At 45.3% G+C, this 14,983-nt stretch overlaps 2 protein-coding genes across 10 annotated transcripts in view; one reads left to right on the top strand and one right to left on the bottom strand.

Annotated features, from left to right (window-relative positions):
- Nucleotides 1-14,983, top strand: part of LOC310837304 (uncharacterized protein) — a gene marked incomplete at its 5' end in the record, with an annotated part of 135,709 nt that overhangs the window by 8,983 nt on the left and 111,743 nt on the right. The window lies entirely within an intron of this gene.
- LOC310837574 (uncharacterized protein) lies at nt 321-13,129 on the bottom strand. Of its 5 annotated transcripts, none has more exons than XM_083724390.1 (4): nt 10,765-10,940; nt 5,500-6,976; nt 3,155-3,262; nt 321-458 (listed from the first exon to the last, which is right to left on the bottom strand). In XM_083724390.1, the coding sequence occupies exons 1-3, from the start codon at nt 10,862-10,864 to the stop codon at nt 3,175-3,177; spliced, it is 1,665 nt and encodes a 554-aa protein (XP_083580516.1). In that variant the 5' UTR covers nt 10,865-10,940; the 3' UTR covers nt 321-458; nt 3,155-3,174. The 5 variants fall into 5 exon arrangements, with proteins under 5 accessions (XP_083580516.1, XP_083580517.1, XP_083580518.1 ...); XM_083724391.1 differs by lacking the exon at nt 321-458 and adding an exon at nt 13,021-13,129 and having other exon boundaries at nt 2,969-3,262; nt 5,500-6,973; nt 10,765-10,938; XM_083724392.1 differs by lacking the exon at nt 321-458 and adding an exon at nt 12,331-12,808 and having other exon boundaries at nt 2,969-3,262; nt 5,500-6,973; nt 10,765-11,491.

Below are 14,983 nucleotides of genomic sequence, written 5' to 3'. Positions count from 1 at the left end.
CAGCCAACCCTACTTGGCGGGGGCGCTGTGGTCACCCCTCCCTCTTGACAGGCATTGCATTTCAATTCCCGCAAAGGTGCCCAAAGGGGTGCGGAGCAGTTGAGCGTCTCTTGGCTGTCCCGGACCAGTAACAATTTGTGTGTGTTCAAAGGAGACGGTGCAATGCAAACCCTGCAGGTGTCGGGTACCCACTTTGCAGCCGGATTGCATGGATCAGGGCCCCCATCGATGGGTCCTAGGAAAGGAGCGTTTGGGGGAGAGCATCTCTAATCATCCCCCCCGCACCCGCCAATTACCTCTTCCCTAACACGCCACATCTTTACCTCTTCGTTCTCTCCTGGCCCTGCGCTTCCCCTGCTCGCTGCTCCGATTTCATTTCATGTAATAAACATCCGACACGTTTTCGAAAGGGGGTGGGGGTGGGACTCTCGCAATTTCAGTCGCAGAGCACCCCCTGCCTGTGTAAGGAGGGGAACCGGAGATGACGTCTCGAGAAAAGTGACAATTTTGCCATTTCCTTAGCTGAGCACACACAAACACGCGCCAAGGGTCGGATCCACAAGAAGGCGGTTTTCTCCTTGCTGGGACCAGAGGTGAGACACGCACCCCGATCCTGTAAATGCCCCAAGTCAGGCTTTCGCCTTATGCACTTACACCTGGAAACAAATTTCATGGCTTCTGTCTGAGAAAATGCACATCAAACTACAAAGCTAGGACATACGACCAATGCAAGCTGCTGCGATTAAAAAGGTAAAGGGACCCCTGACCATTAGATCCAGTCATGGCCGACTCTGGGGTTGCGGTGCTCACCTCGCTTTATTGGCCAAGGGAGCTGGCGTACAGCTTCCGGGTCATGTGGCCAGCATGACTTCTGGAGAACCAGAGCAGCGTACGGAAACGCCGTTTACCTTCCCACCGGAGCGGTACCTATTTATCTACTTGCACTTTGTGCTTTCGAACTGCTAGGTAGGCAGGAGCAGGAACCGAGCAACGGGAGCTCACCCGTCGCGGGGATTCGAACCGCCGACCTTCTGATCGGCAAGTCCTAGGCTCTGTGGTTTAACCCACAGTGCCACCCGTGTCCCACATGACTTGAGAATAGACTATGCTTAATCCAGGTATAGAGCTACAAACACTCTGCTTTATTTTGAAATCTGTTCAACCTGGAGGGGTGGTGTTTTTTTGGGGGAGGGGCTTTTTTTGGCCTCCTACCTTTTATTCTAAATAAAGCTTCACAATCCTGGACAGCTCTTCAGTTTGTCCTGAAACTCTTCAGTTTGTCAATGAAACTCTTTTGAGTACTGACATTTAGTCTGCTCACAAGCACATCAAATATCAACGTAAAGGTTGTCTAGATCAAAACAGCTGGATGTATAGCCTTCATCTTAGAACTATTGCTCTTAGGGTGTTTGCATAATTTGTATTGTTAAAACGGAAAGGGAAGTGTTGAAACTTTGGGAGGTTGGATAGTTATAATGGAATGGTCTTGGTGTTGGTGTACGCATTTTTATTCCTATTAACGTATGATCATTTGTTAATTTAAGAAAGAACTATTGCTTTTTGACCTATATTGCCTTTTCACCTATAGAGGTTTCCCTAGAAATCAGATTTCCTTTGATCTAAAAGAAATTTCCCTCTGGGAAATTGTAAAGATAAGCAATCGTTTTGGATTCATGTTATAAAGGTCTCCTCTTCAGAGGAGAGATGGGTCATAGGTATTGCCAAACAGGGTCTTCTCTTGCTGAGAGATTCAGGTTTGCATTGACCTTACAGATGAGCTGAGATTTAAGAAGGACATGAATAAGAGACGGATTTGTAGCTGGTTGGCTCACTGAAGCCTAAGACCGTCAGGGAAAATAACTTTCCTCTTTGGCAGTGGATTGGGCTCTCTCAGGTGGTGGACTCTCCTGGATGGGAGATTTTCAAGAAGAGATTGGGTGGTCACCTGTCTGGGATTCTTCGGCTGCCATCCAAACAGAGGAAGGCGCTGCTCTGAACACCCCAACAGGGGTCAGCAAAATTTTTCAGCAGGGGGCTGGTCCACTGTCCCTCAGACCTTGTGGGGGGGGCAGACTATATTTTGGGAAAAATATATATGAATGAATTCCTATGCCCCACAAAATAACCCTGAGATGCATGAATGAATTCCTATGCCCCACAAAATAACCCTGAGATGCATTTTAAATAAAAGCACACATTCTACTCATGTAAAAACATGCTGATTCCTGGACCATTTAGATTTAGAAGGTGATTGGGCTGGATCCGGCCCCCAGGCCCTAGTTGCCTATTAGGGTCTTTAGAGCAGCGCCTTCCTGTGTTCAGATGGGAACCGGAGGTGACGCCATAATAAAAAAGTATTTTGGGCCGTTTTAAAAAGCATCAAAAGACCAGCGCCTCTCCAGGGAGGCAGCAGGGGACACGAAATGAATGGGAGCCCTGGAAAAGAACCAAGCAGAACAGCTGGAAGAAGGAGGCATTGGCAAAACCAGCTTAAGGATCGGGATTGCAATTGATGTGGGGAGAACTTCTCCACTCTTCACCTAGTCAAGAATGAGGCAGGCGTTGTAACATCAGTGATTTCATAGAATCATGGTCCCTGCTACCCACGTGCGTTTGCGCAGTAACTTCCACGCAAATCCTCGAGACTCCTCTGGAAAAATAGAACCATTTGCACAGCTCTACAATGGGGAATAAGGGACGCAGATGGCGCTGTGGGTTAAACCACAGAGCTTAGGACTTGCCAATCAGAAGGTCGGCGGTTCGAATCCCTGCGACGGGGTGAGCTCCCGTTGCTCGGTCCCAGCTCCTGCCAACCTAGCAGTTCGAAAGCACGTCAAAGTGCAAGTAGATAAATAGGTACCGCTCTGGCGGGAAGGTAAACGGCATTTCCGTGCGCTGCTCTGGTTCGCCAGAAGCGCCTTAGTCATGCTGGCCACATGACCCGGAAGCTGTACGCCGGCTCCCTCGGCCAATAAAGTGATATGAGCGCCGCAACCCCAGAGTCGGCCCCTAATGGTCAGGGGTCCCTTTACCTTTACCATGGGGAATAGACTGCTTAGTTTAGATTAGGAATCCTTTCTGGGCACTATGGTGCCTCATCCCTTTTCAGAAACGACTAGTCCAGACTTCCTGCAAGCATAGAAATGTTGCTTACTTGCAGGAAACCTGTGTCCTTCAACGCAGCATCAAATGCAGGTACACCTCCATCTTAGAGGGAAAAGTTATCCTAAAGAGACTCTCTGTGTGTCTCCAACCTTGCAACCTGAGGAGGGGGAGAGAAGGGAGAAAGGGGTCACAGCCAATAAGAGCCAGCCTACGATTTCAGGAAGCCCCGTGGTTCATTTTCCAGCATCATTCCACAAACAATACGGAATACGTTAAAATAGCAATAATAAGTAGCATTAATAGCTGTTGTTGCTGCTGCTCTTGTTGTTGACAACTCTTTAATAGCAGAAACAAGGTCTGGTCCTGGGAACCAGGACTAAGGGGCACGGCAACTCTTCTGGGTAGATCTTGCCCCTATGAGGCTGTTGCAGAGGCTGCAGATCTACTGAGAACTAAGCCCTGCAGAGTTTGTGGGGGGCGCAGACTGATCAGGGTCCGCGGCAGAGACCCTTAGGAAGGAACAAAACAGGGGAGGTGAAGTAGGGAAGAGGAGACACTTTTGCAGTAAATTGTGATAAATTCCTCACCACCAGCTCCAAACATAGGAAGCTGCCTTACTGTGAGCCAGAACCCCCTGGATCACTACTGTTGACACCGACTGGCTGCAATGTCTCTCCGGGGATTCAAAGGGATGGAGTCTGTTTCAGGAGTCTGCAGGTTCTACCTGGGACCTTCTGCGTGCAAGAAGATGCTCTGCCCCTGAGCTGCAACCCCTTCCTTTATTTTAAATAATATTTTTATTGATTTTCACAGTAACCAACACCACAAAGAGTAAATATCAAAGTAGAAAATTTAACAACAACAAAAAAACCCTCTGTACATATTCAGTATCAAATCCAAGTGTGGGATTGCTTGAACTGTCCTTCACAGGATCTGTCCGTCCAGTGAGCACTCGGGGCTACCATTGTATCGTTGGTATTTAAAGTAAAGGTAAAAAAAAAAAAGCAGAGACATCACCTTGCCAACAAAGGTCCGTATAGTTAAAGCCATGGTTTTCCCAGTAGTGATGTATGGAAGTGAGAGCTGGACCATCAAGAAGGCTGATCGCCGAAGAATGGATGCTTTTGAATTCTGGTGCTGGAGGAGACTCTTGAGAGTCCCATGGACTGCAAGAAGATCAAACCTATTCTTTCTGAAGGAAATCAGCCCTGAGTGCTCACTGGAAGGACAGATCCTGAAGCTGAAGCTCCAAGACAAGGAGAAGGGGACGACAGAGGACGAGATGGTTGGACAGTGTTCTCGAAGCTACCAGCATGAGTCTGACCAAACTGCGGGAGGCAGTGGAAGACAGGAGTGCCTGTCGTGCTCTGGTCCATGGGGTCACAAAGTCGGACATGACTAAACGACTAAACAACAACAAAGGGACCCCTGACCATTAGGTCCAGTCATGACCGACTCTGGGGTTGCGGTGCCCATCTCATTTTATTGGCTGAGGGAGCTGGTGTACAGCTTCCGGGTCATGTGGCGAACCAGAGCAGTGCATGGAATCACCATTTACGTTCCCGCCACAGCGGTACCTATTTATCTACTTGCACTTTGACATGCTTTCGAACTGCTAGGTTGGCAGGAGCAGGGACCAAGCAACGGGAGCTCACCCCGTCACAGGGATTCAAACTGCCAACCCTCTGACCGGCAGGTCCTAGGTTCAGTAAATCAGCAAAAATATATAAAACAGGGTCCAATATGTGTTGGAAGTGTAAGGAAAAAGAAGGCACTTTTTATCATGTGGTGGACATGTAAGGTAGTAAAAGAATTTTGGGAAATGATATATAATAAATTGAAAAAATGTTTAAACAACTTTTTCTAAAACCCCTGAAGCCTTTCTTTTAGGAATTCTAGGTGCCAAAATTTCAAAGCAACAAAAAAGACTATGTATGCGAACACAGCTGCACGAATGTTATTGGCCCAGAGATGGAAATAAAATAAAGTCCCGACCAGAGAAGAATGGCAGATGAAGTTGATGGATTATGCCGAAATGGCAAAAATGACCAGAAGAATTAGAAATCAGGAACAGTAAACTTTAATAAGGAATGGGGAAAATTTACAAACTATACTAAAAACCATTGTAAAAAGCTAAAATTGTTTCTAGGATTGGAATAAACTTGTAGTTTCATGGTACACTTTGGGCATAATAGAGATGTAAAAGATTTGGATTATTATAAATGATGCAGGAGGAAATGATTTACAATAGGACCAACAAAGGGGAGGAGGGAAGATATCTGATATTAAATTTATCTTATGAAAAACCACACACACACACACACACACACTTTCCACACCGCATCATTGAAACTATAGGTCTTTTCACACTCAATACATTGGAATGGTCTTCACCTTGTATGAGTCTGTTGATGCGATGTAAGCTTATCTTTACGACTGAAGGTCTTTCCACACTCCATACATTTAAATGGTTTCTCCCCTGTGTGAGTTCGTTGGTGTAATCTAAGCTTATTGCTTCTTCTGAAGGTGTTTCCACATTCTATACATTTATATGGTTTTTCTCCTGTGTGGATTCGATGGTGAATATTAAGTGCTGAACCCGTACTGAAAGTCTTTCCACACTCCATACATTTATATGATTTTTCTCCTATATGAATTCCTTTATGTTTTCCAAGGCCTCTCTTTTCATGGAAACACATTCCATACTCCATGCATTTATATGGTCTTTCCCCCATGTGTGTTCGTTGATGTAACTTAAGGTATGCATTCTGGGTATAACTGTTTCCACACACAATACATTTAAACGGCTTTTCTCCTGTGTGAGTCTGTTGATGTCTTCTTAAATTTTGCCTATCAGTGAAGCTCTTTCCACACTGTATACATTCAAATGGTTTTTCTCCTGTGTGAATTCGTTGGTGTCTTCTAAGGGCATTATTCCGTCCAAAGCTCTTTCCACACTCTATACATTTAAATGGCTTTTCCCCTGTGTGAGTTACTTGATGACTTCGAAGGCTACTGTTTTGAATGAAGCTCTTACCACACTCCATACATTTATATGGTCTTCTCCCTCTGTGAGTTACCACATGTAATCTGAGGTATTCCCTATTACTGAAGCTCTTTCCACACTCCATACATTGAAATGGCTTTTCTTCTGTGTGAGTTTGTTGGTGTCTTTGAAGGGCACTCTTTTGCCTGAAGCTGTTTCCACACTCCAAACATTGATAGGGTTTCTCCCCTGTGTGAGTTCGTTGATGACTTTTAAGGGTGCCCTTTTGCCTGAAGCTGTCTCCACACTCCAAACATTGATAGGGTTTCTCCCCTGTGTGAGTTCGTTGATGACTTTGAAGGGTACCCTTTTGCCTGAAGCTGTCTCCACACTCCAAACATTGATAGGGTTTCTCCCCTGTGTGAGTTCGTTGGTGACTTTGAAGGGCACCCTTTTTACGGAAGCTGTTTCCACACTCCAAACATTTATAGGGTTTCTCCCCTGTGTGAGTTCGTTGATGATTTCGAAAGGTACCAATTTGCCTGAAGCTGTTTCCACACTCCAAACATTTATAGGGTTTCTCCCCTGTGTGAGTTCGTTGATGTACCTTTAGGTTTCTACTATCATTGAAGCTCTTTCCACACTCCATGCATTTCAAAGGTTTTCCCCCTCTGTGAGTTCGTTTGTGAATTCTAAGTTTTTCTCTATGACTTAAGCCCTTTCCACTCTCCATACATTCATATCGTTTCCCCCCTGTGTGAGTTTGTAGATGATTTCTAAGCTTTCCAGTATCCATAAAGCTCCTTGCACATTCCAACAGTTTCATTGTTATTACCGGTGAAATTACAGGTGGTCCTGCAGAGTTCTGTCTGTCATCTCCACCTGCTTCAGAGCAAGGAGAAAGAAATTCCGATTAGGGTTTCAAGGATAAGGAGGAAGAAAGTTAACATAAAGCTCAGTCAGCACTTTCTCCTACTGAAACATATCCTAGATTCTCCCTTATCAGCTTTACCTTACAATCTAAACTGGTAAGTTACACGCCATTATTATCTCGTTACTAATTTGCTGCATCCCCTTCATGGATTGCTGTGGCGAAGGGGCTTGAATAACTCAGAGTAGCTATGAGCTATGCCGTGCAGGGCCACCCAAGATGGACAGGTCATAGTGGAGAGTTTTGACCAAACGTGATCCACCTGGAGCAGGAACTGGCAAGCCACTCCGGTATCCCTGCCAAGAAAACTCCATGGACAAAGACAACAGGCATATAAAAGTTATGACGCTGGAAGATGAGCCCCTCAGGTCGGAACGCGTCCAACATGTTACTGAGGAAGAGCAGAGGACAAGTACAAGTAGATTCAGAGCTGATGAAGCGGCTGGGCCAAAGCCGAAAGGACGCTCAGTTGCGGATATGCCTGGAAGCGAAAGGAAAGTCCAATGCTGTAAAGAAAAATATTGCATAGGAACCTGGAATGTAAGAACCATGAACCTGGGTAAGTTGGATGTGGTCAAAAATGAGATGGCGAGAATAAATATTGACATCCTGGGCATCAGTGAACTAAAATGAACAGGAATGGGAAAATTCAGTTCGGATGACTATCATTATCTACTACTGTGGGCAAGAATCCCGTAAAAGAAATGGAGTGGCCCTCATAGTCAACAAAAGAATGGCGAGAGATGTACTGGGATGCAATCTGAAAAAATGATAGAATGATCTCGATACGAATCCAAGGCAGACCTTTTAACATCACAGTAATCCAAGTTTATGCATCAACCACTGGTGCTGAAGAAACTGAAATTGACCAATTCTATGAAGACTTACAACACCTTCTAGAAATGACACCAAAGAAGGATGTTCTTCTCATTATAGGGGATTGGAATGCTAAAGTATGGAATCAAGAGATAAAAGGAACAACTGGCAAGTTTGGCCTTGGAGTTCAAAACGAAGCAGGGCAAAGGCTAATAAGAGTTCTGCCAAGAGAACAAGCTGGTCATCACAAACACACTTTTCCAACAACATAAGAGACGACTCTACACATGGACATCACCAGATGGGCAACATCGAAATCAGATTGATTATATTCTCTGCAGCCAAAGATGGAGAAGCTCTATACAGTCAGCAAAAACAAGACCTGGAGCTGACTGTGGCTCAGATCATCAGTTTCTAATAGCAAAATTCAAGCTTAAACTGAAGAAAGTAGGAAAAACCACTGGGCCGGTAAGATACAATCTAAACCAAATCCCTTATGAATACACAGTGGAAGTGAAGAACAGGTTTAAGGATTTAGATTTGCTGGACAGAGTGCCTGAAGAAGTAGAGGAAAACAACAGAATGGGAAGAACCAGAGATCTGTTCAAGAAAATTGGAGATATGAAAGGAACATTTCGTACAAAGATTACCATAATAAAAGACAAAAGTGGTAAGGACCTAACAGAAGCAGAAGACATCAAGAAGAGGTGGCAAGAATACACAGAGGAATTATACCAGAAAGATATGGATGGCTCGTACACCCCAGGTAGTGTCGTTGCTGACCTTGAGCCAGACATCCTGGAGAGTGAAGTCAAATGGGCCTTAGATAGCATTGCAAATAACAAGGCCAGTGGAAGTGATGGTATTCCAGCTGAACTATAATTTAAAAATTTTAAAAGATGATGCCGTTAAGGTGCTACACTCAATATGCCAGCAAGTTTGGAAAACTCAGCAGTGGCTAGAGGATTGGAGAAGATCTGTCTACATCCCAATCCCAAAGAAGTGCAGTGCCAAAGAATGCTCCAACTAGCGCACAATTGCACTCATTTCACACGCTAGCAAGGTTATGCTTAAAATTCTACAAGGAAGGCTCAAGCAGTATGTGGACCGAGAACTCCCAGAAGTGCAAGCTGGATTTAGAAGAGGCAGAGGAACCAGAGACCAAATTGCAAACATGCGCTGGATTATGGAGAAAGCTAGAGAGTTCCAGAAAGACATCTACTTCTGCTTCATTGACTATGCAAAAGCCTTTGACTGTGTCGACCACAGCAAATTATGGCAAGTTCTTAAAGAAATGGGAGTGCCTGATTACCTCATCTGTCTCCTGAGAAATCTCTATGTGGGACAAGAAGCTACAGTTAGAACTGGATATGGAACAACTGTTTGGTTCTAAATTGGGAAAGGAGTACGACAAGACTGTATATTGTCTCCCTGCTTATTTAACTTATATGCAGAACTCATCATACGAAAGGCTGGGCTGGATGAATCCCAAGCCGGAATTAAGATTGCCGGAAGAAATATCAACAATCTCAAATATGCAGATGACACAACCTTGATGGCAGAAAGTGAGGAGGAATTAAATAACCTTTTAATGAGGGTGAAAGAGGAGAGCGCAAAATATGGTCTGAAGCTCAACATCAAAAAAATGAAGATCATGGCCACTGGGCCCATCATCTCCTGGCAAATAGAAGGGGAAGAAATGGAGGCAATGAGAGATTTTACTTTCTTTGGCTCCATGATCACTGCAGATGGTGACAGCAGCCACAAAATTAAAAGACGCCTGCTTCTTCGGAGAAAAGCAATGACAAACCCAGACAAGATCTTAAAAAGCAGAGACATCACCTTGCCAACAAAGGTCCGTATAGTTAAAGCTATGGTTTTCCCAGTAGTGATGTATGGAAGTGAGAGCTGGACCATAAAGAAGGCTGATCGCTGAAGAATTGATGCTTTTGAATTATGGTGCTGGAGGAGACTCTTGAGAGTCCCATGGACTGCAAGAAGATCAAACCTCTCCATACTGAAGGAAATCAGCCCTGAGTGCTCACTGGAAGGACAGATCCTGAAGCTGAGGCTCCAAGACTTTGGCCACCTCATGAGAAGAGAAGACTCCCTGGAAAAGACCCTGATGTTGGGAAAGATGGAGGGCACAAGGAGAAGGGGACGACAGAGGACGAGATGGTTGGACAGTGTTCTCGAAGCTACCAGCATGGGTTTGACCAAACTGCGGGAGGCAGTGGAGGACAGGAGTGCCTGGCGTGCTCTGGTCCATGGGATCACGAAGAGTCGGACACAACTAAACGACTAAACAGCAGCAACAACAACAAACCACTTTGCACTTTCCTTTAAAAAAAAATTAAATAAATAAAAAATGAATATAAATAAAACAACACAAGCCAAAACACAATCCATCCTGTAGATTTAAGTATCTGTCCACAGTCGCCTACTTGTTATCGGAGGCCCCGAATCCACATTCCTTTGTAAGAAAATATGAAACAAAGTCAAACCATTTTTGCTGGCACCCCCCCAAAAAAACCCACCAGTGTGTGTGTGGGGTGTGTGTGTGTGTGTGTGACAAGAAATTTGCCACACTGGGTACCACCTGACCTTCCTACGCTTCTGTATATAAAGTAAATAACTGAATATAATAACTTTCTGGAAAAAAAAACAATAGTGGTAAAAATGCTTGAAATATACATTATAAATAGTTACTGGATTTGTCACCATCAATGAATCATGCTGTACAAAAAACTCGCAAAACCTGAATTCCACTTTCTTCTTCCTGTTAGGAACCTGCTGCCTTTTCTCTCCTGTCCCACTTTTCCTATTGCCAGGGAGATTTTCCACTTCCAACATCCATCCATCCATCCATCCATCCATCCATCCATCCATCCATCCATGTCCTCTTCTCCCCTCCCCTTGAACTCACCAGATCTCTCTGAGGGTCCTGGGAGAAAAGACCCAGAGGTTGTGGGGAGGGATGCAGGAGACAGTCGGACCAGGTCAACCGTCCACCTTCCTCCTTCCATCCTTGATAGGATTGCAGGATCAGGCTCTTGAATCCTTCTTGAGGCGCTCAGAAGCCTAAAGAAGAAGCGGATTCCTAGGAGATAGAAGCAAATGGAGACTCAGAGCCCCTGGAGGGATTTTCCTTTCAGAGGGGAAGCCCCCTCCCCATCTGGGCTTCTCCCACCCGCAGCTTCCATGGTAGAAGAGGGGTACCTTCCCCCCAAACCCCACCTTGCAAGGAAAGTGGAGCCATGTCTGAAAGAGGATCTTCTTCACAACTGTATTAAGAACTTTCCTTTCCGGACCACCTTTTCTCCCTGTCATCCTCTGGCGTTGCAGGCTCCTTCCATTTTTCCTTCTGCTTCCCCCCTCAATTCCCCCCGCCCCCAGGTTACAGGAAGGGCCTGCAGCTCAGGGCCAGAGCATCTTCTTGTAGGCAGAATGCCCCAGGTTCAATCCTCAAAGGTATGTCTGAAACAGACTCCATCCCTCTGGAACCCCAGAGAACCACTGCTACCAATCCGGGTCCTGACCCAGGGGGTGTTTCTCAGCATCAGACCAAAGCTTCTCCTCTTCCCAGTTTTAAAGCCTTCCCTCCTTCACTTCCCCACAGACTCTGCCCCCCTTGAACTCCACAGTGGTTACTTCTCTCTCTCTTTTTTTTAAATAAAATTTATTAAAGTTTCAAAAAAAGCTACAAAAATGAAAAAAGAAAAGAAAGAGAAAAGATAAAATAAAAAAGAGCAGAACATACAAAATACAGAAAAATAAAAACAATTAAAAACATTTCCTTCTTTCCATGTCTTATCTTTCATTTACTTGTTTCCCTGAGCTCCTCACACCTCCCTTTTTTGTATTCTAGTTCAATTAAATATTCCAGCAAATCCTTTTCAACTTGGTTTTTATCCTGATAATTTATCTTCGTGTACTATCAATTTTTTTTGGGACGCAGGTGGCGCTGTGGGTTAAAGCCTCAGCGCCTAGGACTTGCCGATCGAAAGGTCGGCGGTTCGAATCCCTGCGGCGGGGTGCGCTCCCGCTGCTCGGTCCCAGCGCCTGCCAACCTAGCAGTTCGAAAGCACCTCCGGGTGCAAGTAGATAAATAGGGACCGCTTACCAGCGGGAAGGTAAACGGCGTTTCCGTGTGCAGCTCTGGCTCGCCAGAGCAGCGATGTCACGCTGGCCACGTGACCCAGAAGTGTCTTCGGACAGCGCTGGCCCCTGGCCTCTTGAGTGAGATGGGCACACAACCCCAGAGTCTGTCAAGACTGGCCCGTACGGGCAGGGGTACCTTTACCTTTACCTTTACTATCAATTTTACATTCTCATTTCACCAATTAAAAAATCAAATTTTACCTAATCTTTTATATCGTTTCTGCTAAAACCACATTACTTCATTGCAACACCCTTCTAACATTCCTGGATCTTACAATGTTTCTGTAAATAAATTTTAAATTTTTTCGCAATCTTCTTCCACAGTGGTTACTTCTCAGTAGAACGGCAAAGAGCTGCGCTGCAGATTCCTCCGACCAGATCTGCAGCCTCTGCAACTGCCTCATAGGGGGAAAAGAAATAACCAGAAGAGTTGTTGTGCCCATTAGACCTGGCTCCCCGGACCAGGCCTTGTTTCTGCTACTAAAGAGTTAACAACAATTTTAACTTCACGCATTTCGTGTCATTTTTTGCTGGCTGACAAATTCTATGAATCCATGAATCCAGCTTCTAGGGAGGGAAGCGGGGGTGGGAACAGGGCTCCCCCCCCTCCCGCTTTATGGATGCCTCTTAATGGAAGGAAAGGTCAAAGTAGCGCCGCAGCCTCTCCAGCTTTTTTCCCACCAGCGCTGAAGACGCACACAGTTCCCCCCCCAAAAAAAAACCGTGTCTCTGCCCCCTTGCCAATGCTGTGCTTGCCTCCCCCAGGGATGCCTCCATTCCTCCCTCAGCCCCCCCCCCCAACTTCCTCTGCCCCCCTCCCTGAGTCTCCCCTGCGCCCCTGGCACGGCTCACCCCTCGCCCTGCGCTGCGCGCCCTAGCTCTCCAAAGCGCACCGTCCGACGAGGAGGGGAGAGGGAAGTGATGGAAGGCGGTGGGTCTCTATCCAAGGCTCTCTTTCTCTCGCTTCCTTTAACCCTTACATGGACTCCCCATTTCAGTCTCTCCGGCAAATGTGACTCACCGAAGGGGTGGGGGTGGGGACCGGGCTATTCGGCGGCGACACTTCGGGTTCTTTTTGGAAAGCGCTCGCCCCTAGAGCTACGATGGCAAAGCACCCTCTACCGGTGTTTGGAGAGAAACAGGACGTGACGTCTCAAGAAAAACAAAGGTTTTTTGGGTTTGTTTCATCAGAGCTGAACACATACACACATACGCATACTCTCTCTCTCTCTCTCTCTCTCTCTCTCTCTCTCACACACACACACACACACACACACACACAGCAACCATGCGCTGCAGCCTGAACCACAATAAGCGCTAGTACATTAGTGGGACCACAAGTGAGATGTGCATCCCAATCCTATACAATTCTATCTGCAAATGCTCCAAGTAAGGCTTTAACTTTTTGAACTTTGACCTGGAAACAGATTTCATTGCGAGCATCTGGGTTCACTTCTCGTACAATGCTTTTCCTATTGCCAGGGAGTTTCTCCACTTCCAACATCCATCCATCCATCCATGTCCTCTTCTCCCCTCCCCTCAAACTCACCAGATCTCTCTGAGGGGCCTGGGAGAAAACACCCAGAGGTTGTGGGGAGGGATGCAGGAGACAGTCAGACCAGGTCAGCTGTCCACCTTCCTCCTTCCATCCTTGATAGGATTGCAGGATCAGGCTCTTGAATCCTCCCTGAGGTGCTCAGAAGTGGAGTCTTGCTTGAAAGAGGATTTTCTTCATAATAGTATAAAAAAATTCCTTTCCTTTCCTGTCCACCTTCCCCCCCCCCCCCCAGTCATCCTCTGGCATTGTAGGATCCCTCCATTTCTCCTGCTTCCCACTCCAACCCCCCCAGCCCCATAGAGGAAGGGGCTGTAGCTTAGACAGAGCAACTGCCTGCATGCAGAGTCTGTCAATATAATGCAGCCTTGTTTGTTTGGAGCTGGTGTTGAAAAACTAAAAAACAAAGTGCGAGACTGGCTTCATTATTATCAAATAATGGAGGTTTTTAAATTGGACAAGAAAATTGGCTTCCAGGTGGAAAAATCAAAATTGGAAACAGAACTATTAGAACCTAAAACTAAGAATTTGTCAAGAATGTATAACTTGCTGTTGAAATGGAATACTCAGGATGAAATGGTGAAATCTGCTATGATAAAATGGGCACAAGATGTTGGACACAACATTATGTTTGGTGACTGGGAACAGTTATGGACCACAGGTATGAAATTCACGGCATGTAATGTCTTAAGAGAGAATATTATGAAAATGATATACAGGTGATACATGACACCAGTCAAGCTTGCAAAAATATATCATTTGCCCGACAATAAGTGTTGGAAATGTAAAGAAAATGAAGGTACATTCTTTCACCTTTGGTGGACGTGCCCAAGGATTAAGGCTTTCTGGGAAATGATATATAATGAAATGAGAAAGGTATTTAAATATACCTTCCTGAAGAAACCAGAGGCCTTTCTCCTGGGCATGGTCGGCCAATTGGTGCCAAAAAAGGATAGAACTTTATTTATGTACGCCACAATAGCAGCAAGAATACTCATCGCAAAGTACTGGAAGACACAAGATCTACCCACCCTGGAAGAATGGCAGATGAAAGTAATGGACTATATGGAACTGGCGGAAATGACTGGCAGAATCCGAGACCAGGGAGAAGAGTCGGTGGAAGAAGATTGGAAAAAATTCAAAGACTATTTGCAGAAATATTGTAAAATTAATGAAAGTTAAAATGATGTTGGATTGAAATGAACTGGTTTTAGCAAGGCTAGAATGGATTCGCAAAAATAGGTTGATAATTGATGAAAATATAAAGTTATAGTATATTAAGATATTGGATTAAGAGTAAAACAAAGGGGAAGGATTTGCTGAACTAAATATGTGAATTGGAATACAGAAAAGGGAGGTGTGAAGGGGTCAGGGAAATAAGTAAACGAAGTATAAGCTATGAAAAGACGGACTTGTTTTTAATTGTTTT

Source organism: Podarcis gaigeae (genome assembly GCF_964106915.1).
Source record: "Podarcis gaigeae genome assembly, chromosome: 2".
NCBI lineage: Eukaryota > Metazoa > Chordata > Lepidosauria > Squamata > Lacertidae > Podarcis > Podarcis gaigeae.
This window is presented reverse-complemented; position numbering and strand designations above follow the sequence as displayed.